Here is a 24,830-nt window from a genome sequence, read left to right as displayed (position 1 = left end):
TCATGATTTCGAAACGTGACGTAGGTACATATATATGAGCAATCGATCGAAGCTAGAAACGCGCAGTTTCGCGCAACAAACTGGCTTCAATTTGTCAGCAATCACAGACCATGTGCGATTTTGAGGCTTCGCGTATATTTCCCATGAAACTGATAACACCGTGTAATTTACCTTTTCTTCTCACCCACAAAGAAGTGCCGAACAAAGTAAACCGACCGAACGATGGCATCATAACGTCTATAAAAGAAGGAAAAAACCGATCCACCGGCTGAGAGTTCCAACTCTAACCTCTTACATACGCTCTTACTCCGATAACTTTTCCAGAACCTGCTGGGATTCCCCGAGGAGACCAGTCGCGCTATCTAGCGAGAAATCCAAGAACCAGCGAGAAACGACGCTCCAAGGCAAAACTTAAAAAGAAAAGAGAGAAAAGAGAGCGAAGAGGGAAAAAAAGGAGAGAAGTAGAGAGAGAGGAGACTGAAAAGAAAGCTGGAAAGATGGAGAGGAAAAAGAAAGAAACGGGAAAGTATAAGGAGGAGGGAAAAAGAACGAGGGATCACTGGGAATGGTTTGAGCCGGCGGACGTGCCTCGATCGAAAACTGTCAAGAAGTTCGGAAGGCGAGAGAAAGCGGGGAATCCCCGGGATAAATGCTCGCCCTGGATGCGGACTCCGTTTCTGGGTCGTCGTCGTGGCCCCCAAAGCCAGTGAAATTGAAGCTTCCCCTTTTTACCACCATCTGCATCCCTTTCGAAGCCTCCCTTTGCCTCTCGATGAAAAATTATTCTCGGCGAAGGGGAAGTCCCGGTGACGCCAACATGGCGGACACGCGGTGACTCGCCAACATGGCGGAACCAGGCTTGTTCCCTCATATCGAAGTAACCTAAAATCGTAAGCAGGCTTCTGTTCTCGCGTTATCTCCTGACATTGCGTGTACTATAGTGGAGTCATGGAGAGCTGCCAGGACGCATTTTCGTGCTTTCCACAAAGGATTTTTCCGCGGTTCGGCGAAATTTTTAGCGAAACGAATTGTACCTCCGGCTCGCGCTGGCACAGAGATTTCAATGGATTGAGTTAATGTAATTGGATGATGTATTATACTGCTAGAGGATGGGCATACGAGGACGGTGAATTAATTGGGATTACACGGGAATTTATCGTGAGCGAATTTTGGGGATTGTTTGCTAGCTTCGTGATACGGGGGAGTTTTTAATTGGCACTTTGTAATAATCTGGAGATGGGTATGAATTAGGGAAGCATCACGGGTGTAATGGGATGCTTTTGGGACGGGAAAGTAGAGGGAATCGTGAAAGGAATATTTGTTGGTTTTCTAATGTACAGAAGTTCGTTGATGGTTTTTGGAATTGCAACGTTTAATGGTTATGCATGTATATTTAGTAATCGTTACAATATTATTTATTAACAATTTACAAATCGATTGATACAGAGTGTGTATGAATGGTGCGTGAAATTGGTATGAGGAAAAGAGTTAACACTAGAACTACCAGCCTGTTGTAATGTATACCTTAATATAGTGCATACAATTGTGACCCAGTTTGGACGAAAATCAAAAATAAAATGTCCGAGACGTGTTATTTCGATCCCCATAGTAGTTCTAGTGTTAAATCATTACAGAAATGATTAGAATAATGATAATGAAGCAATTACTACATGAGACAAGTATTTAAAAGAGTACAGAAATAAAACTCATGGAGTATAATATAACATATAACATGAAGTATAATATAATAATATAGATTTACGATCATGATAATGAATGTTGAGACGTAACTATTGTAAAACCTAACTTTTACTTAAGTTTCGTTTCTTTTTCCATTTTTAGACAATGGTCCAAATTTGTTACAACAATTTATGGAGATTTTCTGCCAATTTTCGGAGATGATAAATTGAATTAATTTTCCTCCCGAGATGTTACCTCAATTTGAATATTCTAGGATGTTCAATAAAGAAAGTCGATTAACGAAAATATGATCCGACCATAACACGGGGAACAAGCTTAATGAGCCATAACTACAAGCGGAAAGTGTTTTCAAACTTTATTGCCTCTAAATCTTGCGTCAAATTTTATAACCTCTTTGGATCATTGTACGAACGAAATATTCTTAGCATTAAAGCGCGACCATTCGGTGTTGAACGTTCTATTTACGATTCAATCGATCGTTTGAATTTTAGATGGCATGCACAAACTGGTTCCGAGCCAATGCTGGTGCTGTCTGGACCAAGGACCAGGTTGCTAGGAGCTGTTCTGGCCCTAGAAGCTGTCACGTTGGAAGACAGCGGCGTTTATCGTTGTTCAGCGTCCAATCCTGGTGGCGAAGCTAGCGCCGAAGTCCGGTAATTAATAAATAAAAAGTCACTAGATTATAAGAACCCACAGAAAACTAGTGCGATGATATTACTATTTTTTGTTTTTTTTTAAAATTTTTCTTTGCTTCAGTTGATGTTTTAATCATAAAGAATCCTAGCATGATCCTTACCACACGAAAGAGCAGAGTTATGGCAGGTTAGACTTAAGCGAAGAAGTGCCAGGAGTACGTGTAATCATAGAAAGATTGTGCTGAATCCTTCGTAGTTCTAATTTCCTGTATTCCGCTGTGTCTGTGTTGGGAATATGTTTATTGGGCTAATGAAAGATCCTGCTTCTGGTAATTATATATGTAAATCATGGAGTACGTCAAACGTGGTGAGCAACCTAGAAATACTTGCGAGTTTCATACATAATAATTTATTAAAGGAATCTATAATCAGTGATAAGTAAAATCTTCATCAAAAAGGTTAGAGATTAAATATGTAGTTCTCTTAAGTATTTCTCGCAAAATTGTGATCTATTTCTACATTCTAAAATTTTACACGAATTACTAGTCTTTTTAATAATATTTTAACCACGAGATATTTACATGAGATGTGACTAAGTAAAATCTTTCGAGGAACGTATTGTAACGAGTATCCCTCTGGTGGCAAACGAAGGTGGCTCTACACATTTTATCCGAATTAACCGTAAGAATTTCGCGATTTTTAATTCATCTTTTCCATATCCAAGTTAGTCTCGGCAAATATATACGACAAAACTGTACGACCAGGTTCTCAGTGTGGCCTGAATTCTGACCTAGAAAGCGAAATGGAAAATACAATGGAAATTGTCCTTTAGGCTCATCGTGACAGCTCCACTGCACGTCGAAGTCACGCCGCCATTGCTGAGCGTCCATTTAGGAGGTAATGCCGAATTTAGATGCGAGGTCAGCACGCATCCGCAAGCCGGACCACACTTTGTTACCTGGTACAAGGATGGCCGCCAGCTGCCAGGCACCGGCAGACAATCAGAATTATTGAGGCTGAACGGTATCAGCAGGGAAGATCGTGGAATGTATCAGTGTATCGTCAGACGCACAGAGGGCGACACCGCACAGGCATCAGCGGAACTACAATTGGGCGGTAAGGCATATTTATCTTTCATTAGCTTCCGATGCGTAGCTTTAATAACGCTGAATATACACGGTAAAATTCACGACACAGAAAACTACAGAAAAAAGTGATTTTAGAATTTTTAGAGGTTCTGCTGTCAAGGAATGAATGAGGAATAGTGCAGTCATAAAAAATGTGCTAATTAAGAGGAACCAAGAAACAGTCGAATTTATAAATAATTAGAACTGGTAAATAAGGTTTTTTTTTTAAATTCTTTTTACAATTTGAGATGTTCAAGCATGCCATTCGCTTTGAAATGGCTAATTTAAAAATTTAATTATTGCCATATACTCCCTTGATGAATTGTCCTTCTCCAGCAGTCTTTGTGGACTTCGAGTTGCCTTTGAAGCATAGGAAATAATATTTAGGAAAAAATAATTGGAATGCTGGCTGGCTCGTCGTGCAACTCCATATGCAGAAACGCATAAATGTGCAGAGTGTGTATACACACACATACAGGCGTATCTTCATTCGATTCAACTCACTCGATCTCAATTACCAAATTCCACATACCCGGCTTCATTTCGACTTGGACTGCACAAAGGAAAATTACATGGAAAGTTGCGGTGCAGTTTCGATCAGAATTGCAGATGAAGAGCTTTCAATAGGTCTATGCATACGTATAAATTCACTTTTCTTGGAACTATCCACCTTCGCCGTTCACAAAGCAAATTAGGTCATTCTCAAAGATTCATTTTCTGCACCTCGAAAGTTTATCGCTTCCGCGAAAATTCACGTGGTCTAATTAGCATAGAAATGCTTCCCCCTTGTTACCCTATATAGGAGAGGGAAATTTAATAAATTAATATAGCGCGTGGAGTACGTAGTCGCGATGTGTTTTCATTGCGAAAATATGTAAAGCAAACACGACCCGTAATTTCTTCTGGAAAAATTATAGAATCGGAGTATTTATTTTTAATCAATTCGTTCGAAGAACATTAACTTCAGCAGTTTTAATTAAATCGATAAATCCGATTATTTCGTCTCCAAGTTTCAGCCCGATCGTTTCGAACCTAAGTTTAATTACTTCCAACTTCGACTAATACGTAATTAATTAAACATATTAATTATCTCGAGCATTACTATACCGAACAGTTGTCTGGTATTTAAGCAGATTATCAACTTAGATTTCTTTAATGTTTTAGACTTCTAGAGATATTTAATTCCTCGTTGAGAATTGGTTGACCTATTAGCGACTATCAACGTTTACACACACGCCGACATTGACACGTAGCGATAGGTAATATTCGTAATAGTAGTAGCAATACCTATTTGCAAAAATCTCGGAAACTGAGGCCGAATGGCGGACATATATATAGGAAAAATTTGTTCAACATTTTGATTTCTACGACATATTAAGACCCTCTCATTTTTAAATGATTATCGTTCAAAATCATCATTGCAAGAACTTTTCGCTGACGAATTTCCGAATATCGTGCTCCATTGCCCTCGAAATACTTTCATCCGATCGATACACGTGAGAATCGATTTTCGACCTTTCGAGAACACGCTGGTGACGTGTCAGAAGTGACGCAGCCGTAACTCTCTGAAGTAGCTAGGCGTAATCGGTAGTCAGTTTTACCGATCGCATTACAGGGAACTCGATTATCGGCGAAAGAGCATGTCGCCCACGTGACTCGTTACCTCGAGAGAACAGAGGCCTCCTCTTTGAAGTGGAGAAGGCTTCTTTTACGCCGCTTTAACTCCCCCTCGCCCCTTCGTTACCTCGTCCATCATGCCCGCCACTGACGCCAGCATCCGACCCCCCTACCTCTGTACTCTTTGGTTACCACTGCGAGGCATCTCTCTCGGCCGTTTGCCCTATATCTGGACCGCCCACCTATGGATGAGGAGTGCTGCATGAAAGAGGAACATCCCGTCGGGGAGGGACGCGGAGGAACCCAGCCAGAGGAGGGCCTTTGAAACAACAATGAAGTTAGCGTCTCCCGCTCGTCAGCGTCGGTAATGCACGGAATTTACGTCAAAGGGAATTCGAGCAAGCGGTACACCCGTGGTAAGGACGTACCGTGGCCTGGACAGAGTTAGCATGAGACTAGGAGAGAGAGAGCGAGACATAGAAGAAGGAACACAGAGGGAAATAGAAAGAGAGAAAGAGAGAGGATTACCGGTTCGTTGCAATTTCACGACTAGGAAAAATGTAGAAATAAAAGGGAGAGAGAGTTGCCTCTAATGCCACGAGCCAAGGATCTAGCGGAAAAAAGTCGTTTCGTTGACGAGTTGAGGCCAAATGGAGACGAATTGCGTTTCGATCGAACGCCAGTAATCTCCAGACCGATTTTCTCGGCTTCCACGATGGTCTCGTGGTTCTTCTAATTTCCTCCACCTTCGTGACCGGGCTTCAACGAATAAGTAGAAGGGGGAGAGAAAAAGACGAAATTTGCGTATATTAAAAGCATGATCGCGGGTGCGCTGAATATTACGTTCCCGTAGAAATTATGAGCCACGGCGCATTATGAGATTTCGTCTTCCTCGTGGACGTGGCCACGCCGGCCTGCCTCGTATTTTGTCGGGCTGCGTGAATGAAGATTCACGGCCTTGTGAATACACCTCGGCTGTATACTGAGGTAACCTAGGGAACTGAAATACTTTTTTCCTGCCCGAAATTTGTTCATTTTTTGCGAATTTCTTTTATACAAACTCGTATATCAGAATCTTGTGCAATGCGTTTCGTTATTACCTAGCCTTTTTAGAAATTGGTATTTAGGAGGTTATGGAAGGGAAAAAAGATATTTAGGTGTGATGTTAAAAAAGAGAATGAAGGTTATCAAATATAATATAAATAAATACACTCCTACGTTATAATACTCATACATTATACGTTATTCAACGTTACCAGAACTTATACATTCAGCATAAACCTTCCAGGGGTACTTATTTCTAAAACTCATTTATACCGAATAGAAAGAACATTTGACAGTCTTTCAGGGGTCAGGTCTCTTCGTGTTTCAACTTCCGTTGCGACATTCGCTAACTCCCACTTCTTTCGCGATTCTTCCAAGGCAGACAGACTGAATAGACATCAAGTAGAAATTCTGTTTTATTGAAGCCGGTAGAGGAGGTTTCGCGGTCCCGCAACTACGTATTGACGATCGCTCGGAGGCATCGAGACGAGGTTCATCAATTTCCTCACGGATCCGCGAGCACCATCTCTACTTGGTGCCTGGTATTCATCCTAGACGAAAGCGTTTTAGCTATCTGCTCCTCTCGCTTCCTCGCTCCCTCTGTCTCGCTCCTTCTATCTTCGCTTCTAGATGGCGGAACTGTCCTTTGTAACGGGACGCTCGAGCATTTTTAATGACGACGAAATCGACACTTTTAATTATGGAAAGTCCCTCGTCCTGCGATCCTCTCGTCCCTCCGCGTCGACTGAGACGCGTCGGCTTCGATCTTGGACTTTCCCGTTCTCCTTTGCCTTTCCACTATGCTTTCTAACCACCCCCCTCCCCCCTTCTTTCTTTCCAGAGCCCGCCGTTTCATCCCACCTAGCCCCTTTCCATCGGTCGTCGTGTCGTCGAGATAGAAACATCGAGAGAGAAAAAATATTCCGGCGCGCTTCCGTCGCAGCGAGCCCATTGTCTTTCGTTTTCTATCGCGATGCACGGGAGGCAGCCAGCCAGGCAGGCGTGGCGGCTTTCAGAATCAAGAATCCGCCGTGGTCTTTCACGCTCTTGCCTCTTGTTCTTTCTTCTCCCCGAGCTAACGGGGATTTCTACTTTGCCCGCTTGCTGCCCCCTCTCCTCGCTCCTCACCCGTTCGCCCATCCCCTCCCCGCAATTCCTAACGTCGCCGCGTATCGTTCTTAACGAGATGGATTCGATTGCGTCGCGGTCATTGTACGAATCGAATATGGCCGTCCCCCGATCGGGCTGACTCGGATCTTTTTCTTCTTCCTTTCTTTCTCTTCCCCTTTTCATCGACGCAATGAAACCATAGTGAATTCCCGGGGATCGAAAGTCCGCTGTATCGAATGGCAACGTTAAACAAAATTCTTCTCTCTGCTGGTATTTCTTTTGATATTTTTCTGACCGTTTCATAACCTATGCGTGCTTCGAATGATTCTTTGAAGTCGTATGAAAACACGAGCATAAAGTGCTTCACGGTAGGTTTGGAAGAGGAGGAAGATAGGAAATGAAGGATACCACAGGAAATATATGTGTCGTGGTCTTGTTTTCTGGTTCGCAGATGCGCCACCGAAAATGCTCTACTCGTTCATCGAGCAAACGTTGCAACCGGGACCGGCTGTATCCTTAAAATGCTCTGCAGCTGGGAACCCGACACCGCAAGTTACCTGGGCCTTGGACGGTTTTCCCCTGCCAAACAACGGAAGGTAGGCTTCATATAATTATTCGTAACCAGATCACAGTGTATTAAATAGAAAGCGAGGTATAATTTGTCGCTAATTGTCGACTATTCGACGTACCGATATAACGATACGAATTACCAATTTAATTACTTCAATCTGGGCAAGTATGCAATTATATGAAATATTTTAAGAAAGACTTTGAAATCTGTAAATATAGGTTTTATTTATATAAGTCCTATATTTATAGCATTGTTAATTATTTAATTATGTATCTAATACGTTTGTATTTTATAGAGATTGTGTATTTGCCTTACGAGTGTCGCCGTCTATCGTCGTTAAAGTTAATTAATTTTTCTAGCAATATATAAAGCGTGTAAAGGCGAGTAACTGTGTAAGAATAGAAGAAATAATGGAGTTACTAAATACGTTGTTGAATACTTTATTAAATATGCTTATTATTACTTCAAGAGTTGGGTTTAGTAATTTCTAAAAGCATATTAAATATAGTATTGGGTCTAAGAAAATACACAGTTGAAAGTATGGAGAAATTCTTACATAACTTAAATGCAAAAATAAAAATACAAAGCATCATAGTTTATATAATTTATTATCTAGTTCTTCAAAGGATATTATTAAGAACAAACATTGCAGTTACATTTATTACATAGTGTTTCAACTAATAATAAAAAATAATTAAATTTATGCAAAAGATATTAGAATTTTCAAATCAGTAGTAACATATAGATATTCCTACATGATATTTTGGTACTTAAATAATGTAATGTTTCAAATACTTAAGTAATATTTCTTATACTTTCTAAATAACAATAGATACACATCTTCCTCTTCATCGAATCTTTCTTATTTCTTAGTTAGTTACTTATTGTCAATTTTAATTAATTGATCGACTCTTCCTGTGTTCCAGCGAAATCTCGGTTTAAGAACACCATTGCAAACGTGCCTGCCATTACCTTTGCACGCGACTAATAAAATACACTTCCCGTTCTTCGTCGATCGCATAAAGCAGACGGTCGTAACTCTTGAACAATTGTTTTAACGCGTGCTTGATGCTCCGTAATTAAAATGCAATCTCCTCGCGGTGATAGTCAAGGGGTCGCATCTGCAGCGGGGCCAATTTCAATTTCAAGTGCAATATCCCGGCAAGAAGCTGGAATATTTATTGCGGCGACACGGGACGGTGCTCGTGGAAGATGGAAAAGGCGAAATCACGAGCGGAGGGGCGGCCACGAGAGGATATGACGCGAGACCCTCGTATGGTTTAACGACAGATCGACATAAAAGACGCTCTGTGATTCTTCGCCTGTGCCGTTTTATCGTCATCCCGCCTCGTTCTCGGCCATTTCCTTCCTCCTCGACGAACAGAGCACCCTCACCACTGTATTTCCAGGCGCAACGCGCGCATTTCGCGTTCGTTTCGCCGCCACGCAAACTGTTTCTCGCGGTACTCGTGCTCGTGAAATTAGCAATTTCATTGAAATCGGCCCGCTTTGCCCGAGTACGTGCATTGCGACACGGTAATTGAAAAGCGGTCTCTGCAGCGTATCGGAGGTAGAAAGTTACTGTGCCTCCACCCCCTCTGAACAAAGTTAATCGTTAATTGAAAAAAAAACTTTGTTCATTAACTTGGAGGATTTTGTTGAAATTGCGCGGAGAGCTTTGAACGTGAAATATGGTTCCAATTTGAAACGTTCCCAGTAGAAATATTCGTCGGTGCTCCCTGGATGATAGTAAGCTAAAATATAGAGAGCATATAATCATATGGATGTATAATTTATTTTTCTTATATCGATTATTATTGTTCTTTTCTCGGATAAAATAGTTTATTAAGAGATTATTTCTTACTGTTTAAGGTTCCTTATTGGCCAGTACGGGACAGTTCATGGTGATGTTATATCGCATGTTAATATCAGTCATGTTATGGTGGAGGACGGAGGAGAATATTCTTGCACAGCCGAAAATCGTGCCGGGAAAGTGACTCACGTCGCTCGTCTCAACGTTTACGGTAAATTTCATACCAAATTCGGTAACCGAAGTTTGTGAATAATGTTTAGCAAATTAGTGTCCTGTTCAAGTCTATCCAATTTATAGTTTACGTTTCAGCGTAGCCAGTGACTCTGTTTTACTCTTCGTTGCTTCAAATTGTTTAAATAAAACTGGAATGACACATGCGAGTAATAATATTCAAGTATAGCAGCTAAAATATGCTTCGATGTTAATGGGATTTTAATGGACAGCAAGAAACAAGTAGTATTGCCACGTTTAATATCAGACCGCCTGGTCATTGCGTCGAGTTAAATATTATTCTTATTGTAGTCAAAGAAATTTGATCGTACCTGCATTTCGTTCTGTATGATATTTGCATTTTAATTATAATTTGATTTTCGTATAAAGTTTTGTCTTTCAAGAGGCAATTTTATCACGGTGCTGCAGAAGTACTAGTACCATATTTATAGTCAGACAAATTCAGTTGCTCATTGTGCTGTGAGCAAATAAAATATTCATATTGGTTATTTAATTAATTTACTCACTTCAATTGTTATTTTTAATTGTTGAGCAAACTGAAACAAAATTTTGGAAAATATTGCAAAGTGAAAATGTTAACTATATAGAATTTGTAATCGATGGAATTGTTTTGCCCAATTCCTAGTATGTCAACTTTGGTACTAGCAATTTCGATATTGTATGGATATTAATCCTAATGACAATATGAACGATATGTCAAATTTATTGAATTTGACAGTAATTACCACTCGCTTTTTGTATTTCGCAAATTTTAATGCGATCCTTGTGAATTTGTTTGCACTTCAGGTCTTCCATATATTCGACTAATTCCGAAAGTAACTGCTGTCGCTGGTGAAACTCTCCGATTGAAGTGTCCAGTCGCCGGGTACCCCATCGAGGAGATCAAGTGGGAACGAGCGAATCGGGAATTGCCGGACGATCTTCGGCAGAAAGTGCTGAAAGACGGTACTTTGGTCATCACGAGTGTGCAGAAGAACGGGGACGCAGGGGTCTACACGTGTTCAGCGAGGAATAAACAAGGACACAGCGCACGAAGATCAGGAGACGTCGCAGTAATCGGTAAGATGTTACGTTCGATCCACTATTCCACGGTTGTTGCAGGTGTCCTGATGCTGAGCAGGCATCGAGCCTTAACTATCACCTGGTGACGAAGATGAAGCAAATCAGAATGTACTTTGAAAGAATTATTACTTCTACGTGTAATGGTTGAAGAACTGGGAAAAAGAGAAAGGCAAAAGAGAATTTCTAGGATTCCACGATGGGCTGAAGGGTTCCTGGATGTGACGTGTTTAGCTACGTCTATGCTTCTCGAGCTCATGGGCTATCGTTGTTATTATTCCAGTTCCTCCCAAAATTAGCCCATTCACGGCAGATCGAGATCTTCATCTCGGCGAACGAACCACGTTGACTTGCTCTGTGACAAGGGGCGATCTCCCGCTCTCTATATCTTGGCTCAAGGATGGACGACCGATGGGACCGTCGGAGCGAGTCAGTGTCACCAATATGGACCAGTACAATAGCATACTGATGATTGAAAGTTTATCTCCAGATCACAATGGCAACTACTCATGCGTGGCCCGTAATCTGGCCGCAGAGGTATCACACACGCAGCGGCTTGTGGTTCATGGTAATCCTCCTCTAGGCCCCCTTCACTTTTGCCCGACGACCGCCTGCCCGCCCGAAATCTGAAAGAGGGTCAATAGTGTGAGTGTGTACACGGTTGCCCACACTCGCGAATGAACCGCGTGAAGACCTCGAGGTGTGCTGTTCCATTTCTCCTTCATGGAAATCATAGCGAGTATAACCGAGTATCGTTTGCCATCATCTCACACGTTTCTTCGTTCTCGCTTTTTCTGAAAACTTTAATGTGTTAGTGGCTATCACACCGCTGTAAATAGCTTTCAACGTAAACCAATACAATGAAGATGCGTGATCGCAACAGCTCACTCAGTTCTTACGGCGTTCATTCGGGAAGGAGTCTCATTTTTTTATCTAATATGAAGCCATCGACGTCATTCAGGAACGTAGAGACCTGGTGACGCGTACTTGATGACGGCTCACGCTTAGCGTGGCTCATCCTCCTGCACGAGACCTGCCATTATCATCTCCTTTCTTCCTTCGTCCTTCTTTCGACTCTTCGAAAAGTGGTATTTTATTTCAACGCGAATCGAACAAGCTAAGATTGTTCACATTGTACATAGAATCTTATTCGAATTTTATACCAGCTGGATTTTTGAGGAGTCGACGAATGCTAGCTCTTGCGTTGGGAACGACCGTCTGCTGTGTGAGTGTGCGATGCCAAATTATGTGTATAAGGTGTTTTAGGGCGGCAGGGGCAGGTCCGCGGCGGGGCCACCCTCTCTCTCCTCTACATTGCTACGTTACTATACTGCCTCTATTGTACATATTCTACGTATATATATATACATATTATATTCTATATATATATCTATACATATACATGGACGTACTACTGTCTATATATATAATATATATAACATACCGCTACTATATAAAAGAACATATATATATATTTATACATATATATATAAAAAACACATGTACCTGGTACAAAAAAAAGGTTCTTGCGTTTTTTTGGTGCCATCTTTTTCTCGCTCTCACGTATGGTTCTCTCTTCTCTCTTGACCTTTTCCAGTACCCCCTATTATTGAGCCATTTACATTCCAAGAGGGACTATCCGAGGGGATGCGGACGTGGACGGTGTGCGGGGTCGCGGCGGGTGATGCACCCTTAACTATATCCTGGCTAAAAGATGGCCAAACTCCCTTTCCTTTGCCGCCAAATCTGGCATCCGTCGCAAACATCTCCCAACTGGATTCTTACTCGAGCGTCCTCAGTATAACGAAACTCGCGGCCGAGCACTCCGGCGACTATACCTGCGTCGCCGCGAACCCCGCCGCCGAGGTCAGGTACACGGCCAAGCTACAGGTAAAAGGTAACTAGATGATCGGCGACCCTTTTCCATCATCATCCCAAACCCTCTATACGATCTGATACCTACCGTCTCCATCGATCTCGACGGAAACACGTGTCATATTTTTCTTTTTAAACTTCTTTCCGATTGATATCGTTTTCTTAAATGTTGGGTAACTGCAGTTTATTTGTAGTATGTCAACCTTCTTTCCCCCTTAGTTTCCTTTTTCTGTGATTTTGTTTATATTCTTAGAATTTAGTATTTGGTCACACTTAAAATTTGCATTTGTTATTTCTTTTCTCTTAGAATGATTTTTAGGCAGTTGAATTTGTTGTAAGAATTTAGCGTGCGATTATTTAGAATTCGTATTTACCATTTGGTTTCTTTTGGTACAGATTCGCTAAATTGAACCTGCGTATTCAGTAGATGTACTTGAATATCTTTTGTTGGTAAAATTTTGTACCCATTACAGTTTAATTGATGAAAAGAAATCAATATACGTGGAGATTTAACAAAAATAAAATAATTCTGCGGCGAATAAGTATTTTATAGCAGAAATAACGTCGAGGTCGAGTCCGATCTCAAATGTTGTCCTGATCCAACTATATATCCTGAGAGATTTATGAAATCCGCCATTATCCTAATTGCCATAATCAACATCCGTAACCATCAAATCACATCATAACGCTTTACTAATTCGATTCCTGCGTCACCATCGTTAATCGCCGTAGTGTTCTCGCACGGATTAAAGACGACCTATTAAAACATATAATTTTGTAATTGCATATAGGAAAATGATATTTTGTCTGTTTCGATTTCTAATAGTACGAGTCTATTCGTAGCGAGATCACGCACGTTTCATCATTGAACCGTCTAAATCATCGAGTCTGCCCTGTTTCCTTTGAAATCCATAGAAATCCTTATTCCTCAAACACAGTGTGTATTACATTTACGTTGCTTTGGCTCTCTGGGAATGCGTCGGTATCTCGTGGACCCCCGAGGTTTGCTTGACTTGACCGAATAATAAAGGTAACAGTTTGCACCTTTCCTTATTTTTACTCGTTTTTTTAAAACGGAGCAACCAACCAACCAAGCAACACAAAAAAAAAAAGAAAAAATATAATGACAATGATAATGGCGATGTGTACGAACAGAAATGAAACTATCTTCTGGCCTGCGTGCGTGCGTGTATGTGAGCATCATACACTTTATCTGCATGCTCTCTTTTACTATTGACGTAGCTGTGATTTTTTCTGTCTGCATATATCTATATATACCTTACGTGTTTGTGTACATATATTATTATTACTTATATATATTTTAAGTGTTTTTTGATCACCCGAGTACGAGCACGTGCCACTCTGCTCACGACAAAAAATCTTCACAGAACCTATGCGCTGTGGCTCTCCTTTGGGCTCGTTGGAAGGCAACCTTTTTTTCATTACACTTCTGCATGCTTTTCTCACTGTCTTTTCTATCTCTGTCACTTGCTCTTTTTTATCTTTCCTTCGTGGTCGCGAAATAGATGGGGTGCGAGTGCAACAAACTTTCCACCTGGTTTAACGTAAACGTACATGAAAATGAACAGTAAGGAAAAGATGCAAATGGCTACTTACATATGTACGCCCCTTTAAAAATAAAACCGCCAACCGGTGAGATCGAATTTCAAAAATGGAAGCACACGTGCCCCATCGTTTCCGGCGCGAATATCCGGTAATGTAGGCTAGTAGTACGTATTTATGATTAATTAAATTCGTATTCGTCAAACTAGTCGTTAGAAGCGGGTACTTGATATATATCTATATATACATATATATATTATTATTATTCACCTATCCACGATATATATATATATATATCTTTCGGTCTTCCGCCGACATGCTCTCATCCATAACCTCACATTTCCCGCCCAATTGCGCCTTTTCTTCTTTCGAGAGTTCTACTTGTTTCACGCCACCGTTGAACGAGTATCTATATATTTAATAACACGTTATACACACATTTACATACACTTGATCTACATACATATATATATATCTATATATATATTATATTGTCGCACGCGTTAATGCGTGACCGGTATTTGCCGTCTTGTAAAACGTTGAAATTCCCACTCACAGTATCTCGCTTGTGCAGCGTTTTTCACCACCGTAAAAAGTAGAACCTGCCAAACAGTACACCCAAAAAGACAGAAAACCTCAAACTCTCGACACGTCGATGCGCGACGTACCGACGAGTTATACCGTTGGAACTCACTCATCTCCGGTGTTTGTCGCAATTTAGTCGATGCACACATTTAGTGGCGATTTCGTTCCAGCCGTAGCTAGATATACAGAATCTCGATAGATGCTTCATTTTGCACTGTAACCTCTTTTTTTTTTTCTCTATTTTTTTTCCGTTCTTCTTTTCGTCTGTCTCCTTTTGGGCTACATATGTACGTTTATGATGTATCAATCGAACCGCTTACATTGATGATCCTCTAGTAGAAGCAGATAACAGTCCGACGTTTATTTTTTCTTCCAAATGATCCAGAAAATCGGTCGAACAGGCTTGTACGTCGCGGACGTCTCGCATCGACACGTGACCCCACGTCCATACTGAACCTCACCCACGAACCTTCATTCACTTTGTCTCTTAATGTCTTTATCACTTTTTCATTACTTAACTTTACCATTTTCCACCATATATAACGGAAACTCAAGTTTGTCAAAATTTATCTCGAATTATAAAGTGTATCGCGTGTGCAAACAATCAGGTTTTCTCATTCGGTGAATCATTTTCGTTCGAGAAAAAAAAAAAAAAAAAAAAAATAGAACGAAAAAGGAACGATAGTTCCTCGTCGACGACAGGCGCCGTCGTTCTGCGTTCTCTTCGTACTTTCACTATTGTATAGTATATTTCTATCTCTCCCTCTCTTTCTCTCTCTGTCGTTTTGTACATATCTCGATACTGCGTCAACGACGACGTAGCGCCATACCGTCGACGAGTTCGTGCTTTGACCGCGCTTTTCACGACTTTCTCACGACGTACCTGTCTCTAAATCGCTAACGACCAGTAAAAATAACATAGACGCGAGTATCGCGATGGATTCATTTAAAGCTATATGCTCTGGTTTTCAGTACCTCCGCGATGGATCGTGGAACCTACCGATGTGAGCGTCGAAAGAAACAAGCACGTTGCGTTACACTGTCAAGCACAAGGCGTGCCTACACCAACTATTGTTTGGAAGAAGGCTACGGGTAAAGATCTTATGACAAAAACTAAAAAATTTTTATCAAATTTCATATTAAATTTAGGAAAAGAAATTGTTGAGAAACTGAACAAGTTAGTTAAAATAATAATCTTCAAATTAAAGGATATAAATCTAGCAGAATATTGCAGCTTTTCTGAAAAAAATTACTGTGTTACTATTGTGAAGTTAGTAACACATTAAAAATTCGAATTTTGCGTTTTATTTTTTTTTGTCGTGAAAGTTATATTTTTCATTAGATTGAAGAAAAAATTTTATATGTAATTTCGTTTACATCACGATTCAAAATACTTTATCTCAATAAAATAGGAAGCAAATCCGGTGAATACGAGGAGTTGCGGGAAAGAGCATACACGAAAATTCTCACTAATGGTACGCTTCTATTGCAACATGTGAAGGAAGACAGAGAAGGATTTTACCTCTGTCAAGCGAGCAACGGAATTGGAAGTGGTATTGGCAAAGTGGTCCAGCTAAAAGTAAACTGTAAGTACTTTCTTGTCGAACATAAAAGTTTAGTAATCATCCATCGGTAAAATAGAATTTTCCAATAATAAATTTTTAATCATAATCAAATCGTAAAATTCGTTGTATCGAGTCACTGAGAATTGTTTCTTTCATTTATAGCTTCTCCATATTTTGCTGCACCATCGAGACTTGTTACTGTGAAGAAAGGTGATACAGCAACTTTACATTGCGAGGTACACGGCGACACACCAGTCACCGTCATTTGGCTGAAAGGCGGGAAAATTGAGTTAAATCCCTCGACGAACTATCGGTAAAGCTGGGATTAGCTTGAATACTGTCGAATGAGACTCTCTGATATTGCTGGGAATTTTTTTTTTAAATGTATCATGGAAAAAATGTTATTTTAAAGTTTAATGAACTTTCTGTTCATCAATGAATATTTTATATGAAAAATAATTTAAATTTCAATTCCTTTTGTGTTATTTATTATACATATGTAGTTAATTTTAGTTGCACTAATGTCTAGTATGTCATAACTAAAGTTTTTACAATTATTTTATTACGTACAAAGAGTTACAGTGAAACGAGAGGTAACACCAGATGGTGTGATAGCACAATTACAAATTTCTTCTGCGGAAGCCTCCGATAGTGGCGCTTATTTCTGTCAAGCGAGCAATCTTTATGGTCGTGAACAACAATTAGTGCAACTCCTCGTACAAGGTAGGATACCTTATCAAAACGCATACATTGATATCATTGTAAAAGTATTTGTTAATGGACAAAACATTTCATTCCAATTCAGAGCCACCACAGCCACCAAATTCTTTAGAGACTGCCATGGTTTCCAGTCGAAGTATTAACGTAAAATGGCAACATAAATCTCAAGACACCAGTGAAGTGACTAAATATATACTTCAATACAAAGAAGGCGATGGTGATTATTTCAAAATTATTTTAAAGATAATAATAATAATAATAAAAAAAAATATGAGCAAAAATATTTCTCATTATTGTTATTCTAAATTATGTTTAATAGTTATTTTTAAATTATTTTTAATTTAATTTGTATTAATATTTAGTAAATTAATTATGTAAAAATAGCTGGAATATGGCAACAGCAAGAATTCACTGGACCGCCTCTTCCATACGCCGCTCTTATCGATGAATTAAAACCAGCAACTAGATATACCATACGCGTAATAGCTGAAGGACCAGCGGGTAGGTCAGTGCCCTCGGCGGAACTGATTGTTAAGACCGAACCACAAAGACCAGCTGGACCCCCGATTAATCTTGAAGCTAGGCCTCTATCCTCATCTGAAATTTTAATCACTTGGTCTCCACCATTGCCTGAACTTCGACATGGTGATATTCAGGGATTCAATGTTGGCTACAGGGAAACGAGGTAAGAATGTCAAAACAGAGTAATCGTTCTTATATAGTTGTATTTCGAATAAAGTTCATCATGTTGTATTACTAAATTTTATATTTTGTAATTTAATTACAGATAGTTGATCTCTAGGGTAATGAATCTTTAATATTTTTATCAAATACTTATTCAATAAATATTTAGTACAGAATATATAGCGATAACTTATACAATTTTTTATACATTTCATAATTGAATTATAAATATAGTTTAAAGCATGTTGAACTGTTCAAGTCCAGAACTCCATTACATTAGCAATCTTCTTTCAGTTCGTCGAACCCCTCGTATAACTTCAGTTCTGTGTCTGGTGACGGAGAAGAAGGGGGTGCAGAACTTCGGCTAACAGGCCTTCGACCCTATACAAAGTATACGTTAGTGGTTCAAGCATATAATCAAGTTGGATCTGGACCATTTAGCGAACTTCTGCTCACACAAACAATGGAAGATGGTAAGCGATGTTTCTAAGAATACGAGATACCATAAATTTCTAAAGATACATAATTAAAAGATTAATTTATCTAGTACCCAGTATGCCACCTGAAGACGTAAGATGCGCTGCATTAACTTCGCAATCCCTTCAAGTATCCTGGCAGCTACCACCTACTACACACACCAATGGTATTATTCAGGGATATAAATTACATTATGAACCTGTTTTGGCAGATATGTGGCGCAGTGTTGATGAAATGGAAGTAAGCATAAAGAATTTCTTTTAATTTCAAAAAAATCTAATTTGAGATTCTTCTACGATACTTTCCTTTTTTAGGTTCGTAAAACTAATGCTTTAACCATTGTTTTAACGGGACTGAGAAAATTTACTAATTATACTATTCAAGTATTAGCTTTTACAAGGGTCGGCGATGGAGTACCAACGACAGTAACTTACTGCCAAACGGAAGAAGATGGTAAAATTTCACAAATTAATTGAGAATTTAAAAACAAAAGCATCTTTACAAAAATAACTTAATACGAATAATCTTGTGGATTAATTTCTCCATAGTGCCAGGTAGTCCAGCAGATATAAAAGTAGTAGTCAGTTCACCACAGGCTCTTTTTATTTCTTGGCTCCCACCTCTGGAACCAAATGGAATTATTACTAAATACAATTTATACACAAGGTAAAAACAAATATAGTAAATATCAGTCATTGAATTTCTGTGATATAATAATAATAATAATAATAATAATAATATAAAAATATGGCAATATAATTAATATAAAAATATAAATCTGATAGGGTCGTAGATGGCCGAGAGGAACTTAATCACGGTAAAAGAACACTGCCAGCAACAAGCACCTATTTTGAAGCGACTGATTTACAGCAACACGTAGAATATCAATTTTGGGTGACTGGTAGCACCCGTGTAGGTGAAGGACAAAGTTCCAGAGTAGCTGCACAAGTACCAACAAATAGAGTCCCAGCAAGAATTACATCTTTTGGAGGCCACGTAGTACGACCATGGAGAGGATCTGCCACTCTGGCTTGCAATGCAGTTGGAGATTCTACCAGAGAGTGGTATAAGGGAATGGCCGAACAAATTCGTACTGATACAGCCAGAAACATACAAATTTTGCCATCTGGAGAACTTGTATTGTCAAATTTACAATCACAAGATGGTGGAAACTATACTTGTCAGGTGGAGAATTCTCAAGGGAGCGATAAGTTGCATTATACTTTGACCGTACAAGGTAAATTTAGCTTTTAAAGGATAAATGACTATTAATAACACAGTTCAATGCGAATTTTAATCTGTAATATTCATTGGGTAATTGTTATAGAGTTTACTTTCCTGAATGAATCCGTAATTGAAATTGCTCTGTCATCTGCAATTTTCGAAAATTGTTAGTTTTTAGGTTTACTCTTGTCTTAAAAGTTAATTAAGCTAATTGATAACAATGGTGCTAATATATAACAGTCTGCGAAAAAAAAAAATCTGTTTAGAAAAACACATTTTTCGAAATCTGAGGGTGATAGAGCAATTTTGTGTGCGGACTTGTATTCAGATTTGAAAAAAAAGTTAAAATTCGTCGGACAGTGTAATACACGAAGTAATTTTCTTGTTCGTAGTACCACCTAGCGCACCCGTTCTGTATGTAACAAGTTCAACGTCGAGCAGTATTTTATTACATTGGAAACCTGGGCATACTGGTGGCGCTCCACTCACAGGGTACACGTTACATTATCGAACAACACACGGTAACTTAGACGAATTACAATTATCTCGTCATGCAACGAGCCATGAATTAAAGGTATGGTAGATTTATATTTTTTAAATAAAAAGTTTCCAAAGTTTAATGAAATATTTCAAAAATATTTTGTTACATTTATCATTAAATAGATCAGTGCTTTAAAGTCGTTCAATTCAATTTCTAGGGTCTTCTTTGCGGTAACACATACCAACTATACCTAACATCGCACAATAAAATCGGTAGCAGTCCATCGTCACCAGTGCTCTCTGTTCGAACGCAAGGACAGGCACCAGGAATACCACCAGCTGCAGCTTTCCTCAGTCCAAACTCAACCACATTAGTTCTTCGACTCCATGTGTGGCCAGATAATGGTTGTCCAATTCTCTACTTTGTAATTCAGTATAGACCCATTAATGAATTTCACTGGACATTAGTATCAAACAGCGTGAAAATGCAACGACGTTTTGTGGTGACAAATTTACAACCAAGTTCGGTTTACCAACTGAAGGTAGAAGCTCACAATGTGGCTGGTAGCAATCAGGCAGAGTTTACGTTCGTAACACTAACGAAGGAAGGCGGTAAGCTTAGTAGTGTAGCTATTCTTTGTTCAAAATCAATTAACCATTGAGACTGAATTCTAATTTTCAAACAATAAATAAAACAACTTTCGCTTTTCTAAATCTAAGAAATTGTGGATTAGAGTAACACTATTTTTCAGTTATCCCGAATAATTAATTTATTATGGACATTGAATAGAAATAGACACTTTGTAACTATTAAGAAGATTATAGAAATAATTATGAAAAAATAACTCAATCCGGTGACAATATTCAAGTTGAAAGAATTATATCCAAAAGCACTGTGTTCCTGAAACCTTGCAGAACCGCCACCTCCAGAACTATCGAAACGCGGAATTGCTTCGGCCATACCATTCTACGCAGATGTGAAAGTGATGCTGCCCCTAATTGTCGCCACCATTGCTTTAGTCGCCGCTGTGGTGATCGTAGCTCTTCGCTGGCGAAGCAGTAAGTTATTAATTATAAACAATAAATATCTAGAGGATCTAACTAATCTAAACCTCAATATTGAAATAAATTTGCAGAAATGAAGTAATCGCAGAAAAGTAGATATTTTATTAAAAACCGCATATGAATAACATAAATTTCCATGACATTAGACTTTTTTTTATTTTTATAAATTTTCTTTCGTCTTATGCGTCATCACTTGCGAACAAATTCTAGCAGGTGGCTCGTGAAATAAGTTGGGTTGGTCAAACTTGATATAAGTACATTATTTACATTTTTTCACACAAAGCATGTACATGTCATTTATATTTATATATCAGAATATCTCGGAGACAGAATGCAACGACCCATGAAAGAGTCCCAGGAAAATCAACAGAATGCTGAAACCCAAAGAGAGCGTTACTATGCGACGATTCACAAGGTGGCTTTACAACAAGCGGCGAATACGGGTGGAGGGCCCGACAAGATTCCAGGTGAACCTTTGTTACGATACGGACGACAGCCAGGTTTGGTACTATAATTGTTGTTCAGGTAAAAGTCGCACGCGTAGCGCTGTTCTACCGAAGTGGGCAGACCCGTTAGCGTTCGATTGCAGTTCACAAATAAAGGTGGATTATTTTACATTTTCTCCCCATCACTGTAGATCATCGTATGTTTTCTTTCTACTTTTTATGCGATTGATAAACGTTTCACTTTCATTCCACCACATTTCGTTGAACATTTTATCATGCATCGCTTTTACCTTCATTAATTACCCTCCGCAATTATTTAGAAACAATATTCCCTTAGGATATCATGTACATTTCTAAATAACTAACGAGGGAAACATTTCATCAGGAGATTTATAAATATGTCTAATTATGATATAGTATACTTAGCTAATGGTTATGAGAATATTCAAAACATATTATATTTTCAATTACTCTATTCTTATTCTACTTCTGCTTTATAATTTGAGATGCTACTTCCTTTATCACAAATTCTAGTAATGAAAAATATATTTTTTTGATACTTATTAACTCTGTTTTTCATCTTTTAAAAAAATAAGCCGATAAATTTCTACAATTTTTTACCCAATAGAAAGTGATATTCTCGTGATACACTCCTCAAGAAATAAGTTTTCCTCGACAGAAGTAATTTACATTGAAAATTAGAAACAAAAAAGAACAATGAAAGTAGAATCACTTTATAATAGAGCAGAGAATCGATTGTCACTTAAAAAATTCATCCCAACGCGATTTGAAAGGTAGGCAATGCCTGTGATGGGTTACAGAGACAGCGGAGGACATCTCGCCGTACGCTACGTTCCAGCTTTCGGAAGGTGGCGGGGGAAGCCTGGCAGGATTGGGAGGGTTGGGTGGACTGGGAGGCGCGGCGGAAGCTTCAGCAGCCGGCCTCCACTCGAACAACACTCTTCTACACAGCTTCATGTATCACGAGCACGCTATGACCGAAGGTTGCGCAAGCCCTCCACCTGCCGCAACGGTAAGTATACATAAATTAGTATTAAATTATTATTTGACACTGTACGTAACTTAGAAAAATACAATAAAGAGTCTCACGTATTGTCTCACATATATCAATAATATAAAATAAATATATATTTGCAGAGCATGAAAAGCGTTTCGTCGAGGAGACGGCAGCAGAGAAAGCAACAAACTCCGGGCGATGTCGAGAGCGACGAGAGCGAGTCTGACCCGGATCAGCTGACGAGCTCTCGCACGGAGTCTTCCAACCAGCTGGATGCTGGCAAACTAAAACACAGTACGTCTAATGATTATTTCATTGTCTTGTCAGTGATAAATTTATAATGATAGTTCTTTTAGTTCGAGCCGTTTCCGATGTCATTTACCATGGTACGTCGAGCACTTCTTCGGATATTTCACCCATGTCAGAACAGAAGTCACTTCCTCGAAGAGGACGATCTAGGTAATTAATAAATAGTTTATCTTTCATAAATATTTGTTAATCATTTAAATAGAATATGCATGGATATGTTTACTAGCTAAATCATCGTTCATTTCACACATAACCATTCATATTCGTAATACATTGTGCAGAGCGTTTCCATTTATAAATTATTCAATAGACATAAAACACTCTGTACAATCACTATTCAGCCAATAGTGCTGATAAAAGAATAAACTCATGTAAATCATATTTTCACCCGTAGTAAATTCATTTCTTTGGCTGTCCCGTAAGATGGCATGTTTCCAGCAGGAGCTCTCTACGCACACTGTTACCGCCGATATCGGTCGCAGAGACCACATTCGTCGGAGGCAATCAGGGAAATGTAGTGCCAGGGAATGGCGACCGTGCCGATCGGCCAGAGCTCAGCGAAGCCGAGTGCGATATCGACTCCTTGAAGAAGCTGAAACTCGGCCTGAGGAGCTCTTTATGGTCAAGGCCAAGCACTCAAAATAATGCTCCTTCCGACTACTCTATTGCCGTTTAATTCGCTCCACTTTCTTCCCCTGTGTGCCTCCCCCACTTCCCGTATTATCCGTGGTAGGCCAAAATATCTCTGTTCTTCCCTTTCTAATCCCATGGTCCAAAGAATTAGATAAATGAAAATCCTTCTATCTGGTGTCTCGTCGGATGTTTCGACGTGGTTAGATTTAAAACGAAAAAAAAAAAAAAAAAAAAATTGAAAGATAGGACGTGGTGCCGCGTAAGTACGCGTATCCGTTTCCCTTTTTCTCTCTGTCGATTATAGATGAAAATTAAATTATATTCGTTGCTGGAAATCGGCAGATGAATCGCTCGTAGATAACGAAGAGGGGTTGAATACGAAACATTAAACGAATATCGTGGAATAGACCGTAACACGTGTATTGTTAACATAGATAATACTACTGAGTTATTTGTCGTCGAATATCTCTGTTGATACGACTCGAACACGCCATAAATTACCTTTCTCTTCTTTATCTATGACGCAACGAGATATTACATCCGTGCGTGCGTGTGCGTAACGAGTGAATGGTCTTGAGGTTGAATGAGTTAATCGCGTGTAGGAGTGCGTGCCAAACGACAATTTGCTCAGACCGCTGCGACTCGTTTGCCGGCGGGCGACCCATTCGAGACCAAAGACTTAATCGTACGAACAGAGCACGGGAAAGTCCTTGGAGCACCAACGAATCGTGGAAAATGACGCCATTTTGTATTCGTGAAAATCTCGCGTTTCAAACGAAACGAACGTTTCGACCTTTCTTCGAACATTGCATTGGCTTTCAACATTCGTAAAATTGACTGGTTAGAAGTTTCGTATGAATGGAAGTACCTTAAAATCTAATTACTAATAGGACGACGAAATGACAGATTGTGATTAAGAAAACGTTTTCTTGACGTCGGTGAAATTGATCATTGCGTAATTAATTACCACGATCTAAGCATTGTGTCTTTTCTCGATGCAGACTGGGAGCATTTATTTTGGTCACACTGGCCTACACTCTTTGTTCTTCGATTCTAGACAAGTCCGTCGTTATTTTTTGCTACTACGTTTCGCATTCACTTTCGATCAGCTTCCTCGGTGTCATCAATTCGATCATTACAGGCTGCGACGTCGTAACATTTATTCTCAACTAATGTTTTATTTTGTAAATTAGGATAAATAGTGTATACGTATATATCTCTATTTTAAAGACATTTTTCATCTATTTGTAATAGTTAACAATTTTTTACATTGAAAAA

General features: G+C 39.3%; 1 protein-coding gene across 14 annotated transcripts in view; it reads left to right on the top strand.

The window, feature by feature from the left end:
* Positions 1-23,799, top strand: part of Dscam2 (Down syndrome cell adhesion molecule 2) — a 141,454-nt gene extending 117,655 nt beyond the window's left edge. The window contains exons 6-30 of one of the 14 annotated variants that reach the window (XM_017902820.1): positions 2,193-2,354; positions 3,169-3,452; positions 7,686-7,830; positions 9,678-9,829; positions 10,636-10,908; positions 12,506-12,805; positions 15,904-16,023; positions 16,344-16,517; positions 16,659-16,809; positions 17,071-17,219; positions 17,302-17,433; positions 17,601-17,901; positions 18,195-18,373; positions 18,448-18,617; positions 18,692-18,830; positions 18,926-19,043; positions 19,163-19,614; positions 19,994-20,175; positions 20,300-20,693; positions 21,012-21,140; positions 21,461-21,646; positions 22,414-22,625; positions 22,751-22,904; positions 22,958-23,069; positions 23,343-23,799. In XM_017902820.1, the coding sequence (XP_017758309.1) occupies positions 2,193-2,354; positions 3,169-3,452; positions 7,686-7,830; positions 9,678-9,829; positions 10,636-10,908; positions 12,506-12,805; positions 15,904-16,023; positions 16,344-16,517; positions 16,659-16,809; positions 17,071-17,219; positions 17,302-17,433; positions 17,601-17,901; positions 18,195-18,373; positions 18,448-18,617; positions 18,692-18,830; positions 18,926-19,043; positions 19,163-19,614; positions 19,994-20,175; positions 20,300-20,693; positions 21,012-21,140; positions 21,461-21,646; positions 22,414-22,625; positions 22,751-22,904; positions 22,958-23,069; positions 23,343-23,595 (5,023 nt within the window). In that variant the 3' untranslated portion in view covers positions 23,596-23,799. Of the gene's footprint in view, positions 1-2,192; positions 2,355-3,168; positions 3,453-7,685; positions 7,831-9,677; positions 9,830-10,635; positions 10,909-11,191; positions 11,477-12,505; positions 12,806-15,903; positions 16,024-16,343; positions 16,518-16,658; positions 16,810-17,070; positions 17,220-17,301; positions 17,434-17,600; positions 17,902-18,194; positions 18,374-18,447; positions 18,618-18,691; positions 18,831-18,925; positions 19,044-19,162; positions 19,615-19,993; positions 20,176-20,299; positions 20,694-20,996; positions 21,141-21,460; positions 21,647-22,413; positions 22,626-22,750; positions 22,905-22,957; positions 23,070-23,342 lie in introns of those variants that run through there. The other 13 variants (XM_017902821.1, XM_017902818.1, XM_017902822.1 and 10 more) reach the window with 13 other exon arrangements.
* The last annotated feature ends 1,031 nt before the right edge of the window (positions 23,800-24,830 follow it).

The sequence above is a fragment of the Eufriesea mexicana genome, unplaced genomic scaffold (assembly GCF_001483705.2).
Source record: "Eufriesea mexicana isolate 0111107269 unplaced genomic scaffold, ASM148370v2 scaffold2021, whole genome shotgun sequence".
Classification (NCBI taxonomy): domain Eukaryota; kingdom Metazoa; phylum Arthropoda; class Insecta; order Hymenoptera; family Apidae; genus Eufriesea; species Eufriesea mexicana.
This window is presented reverse-complemented; position numbering and strand designations above follow the sequence as displayed.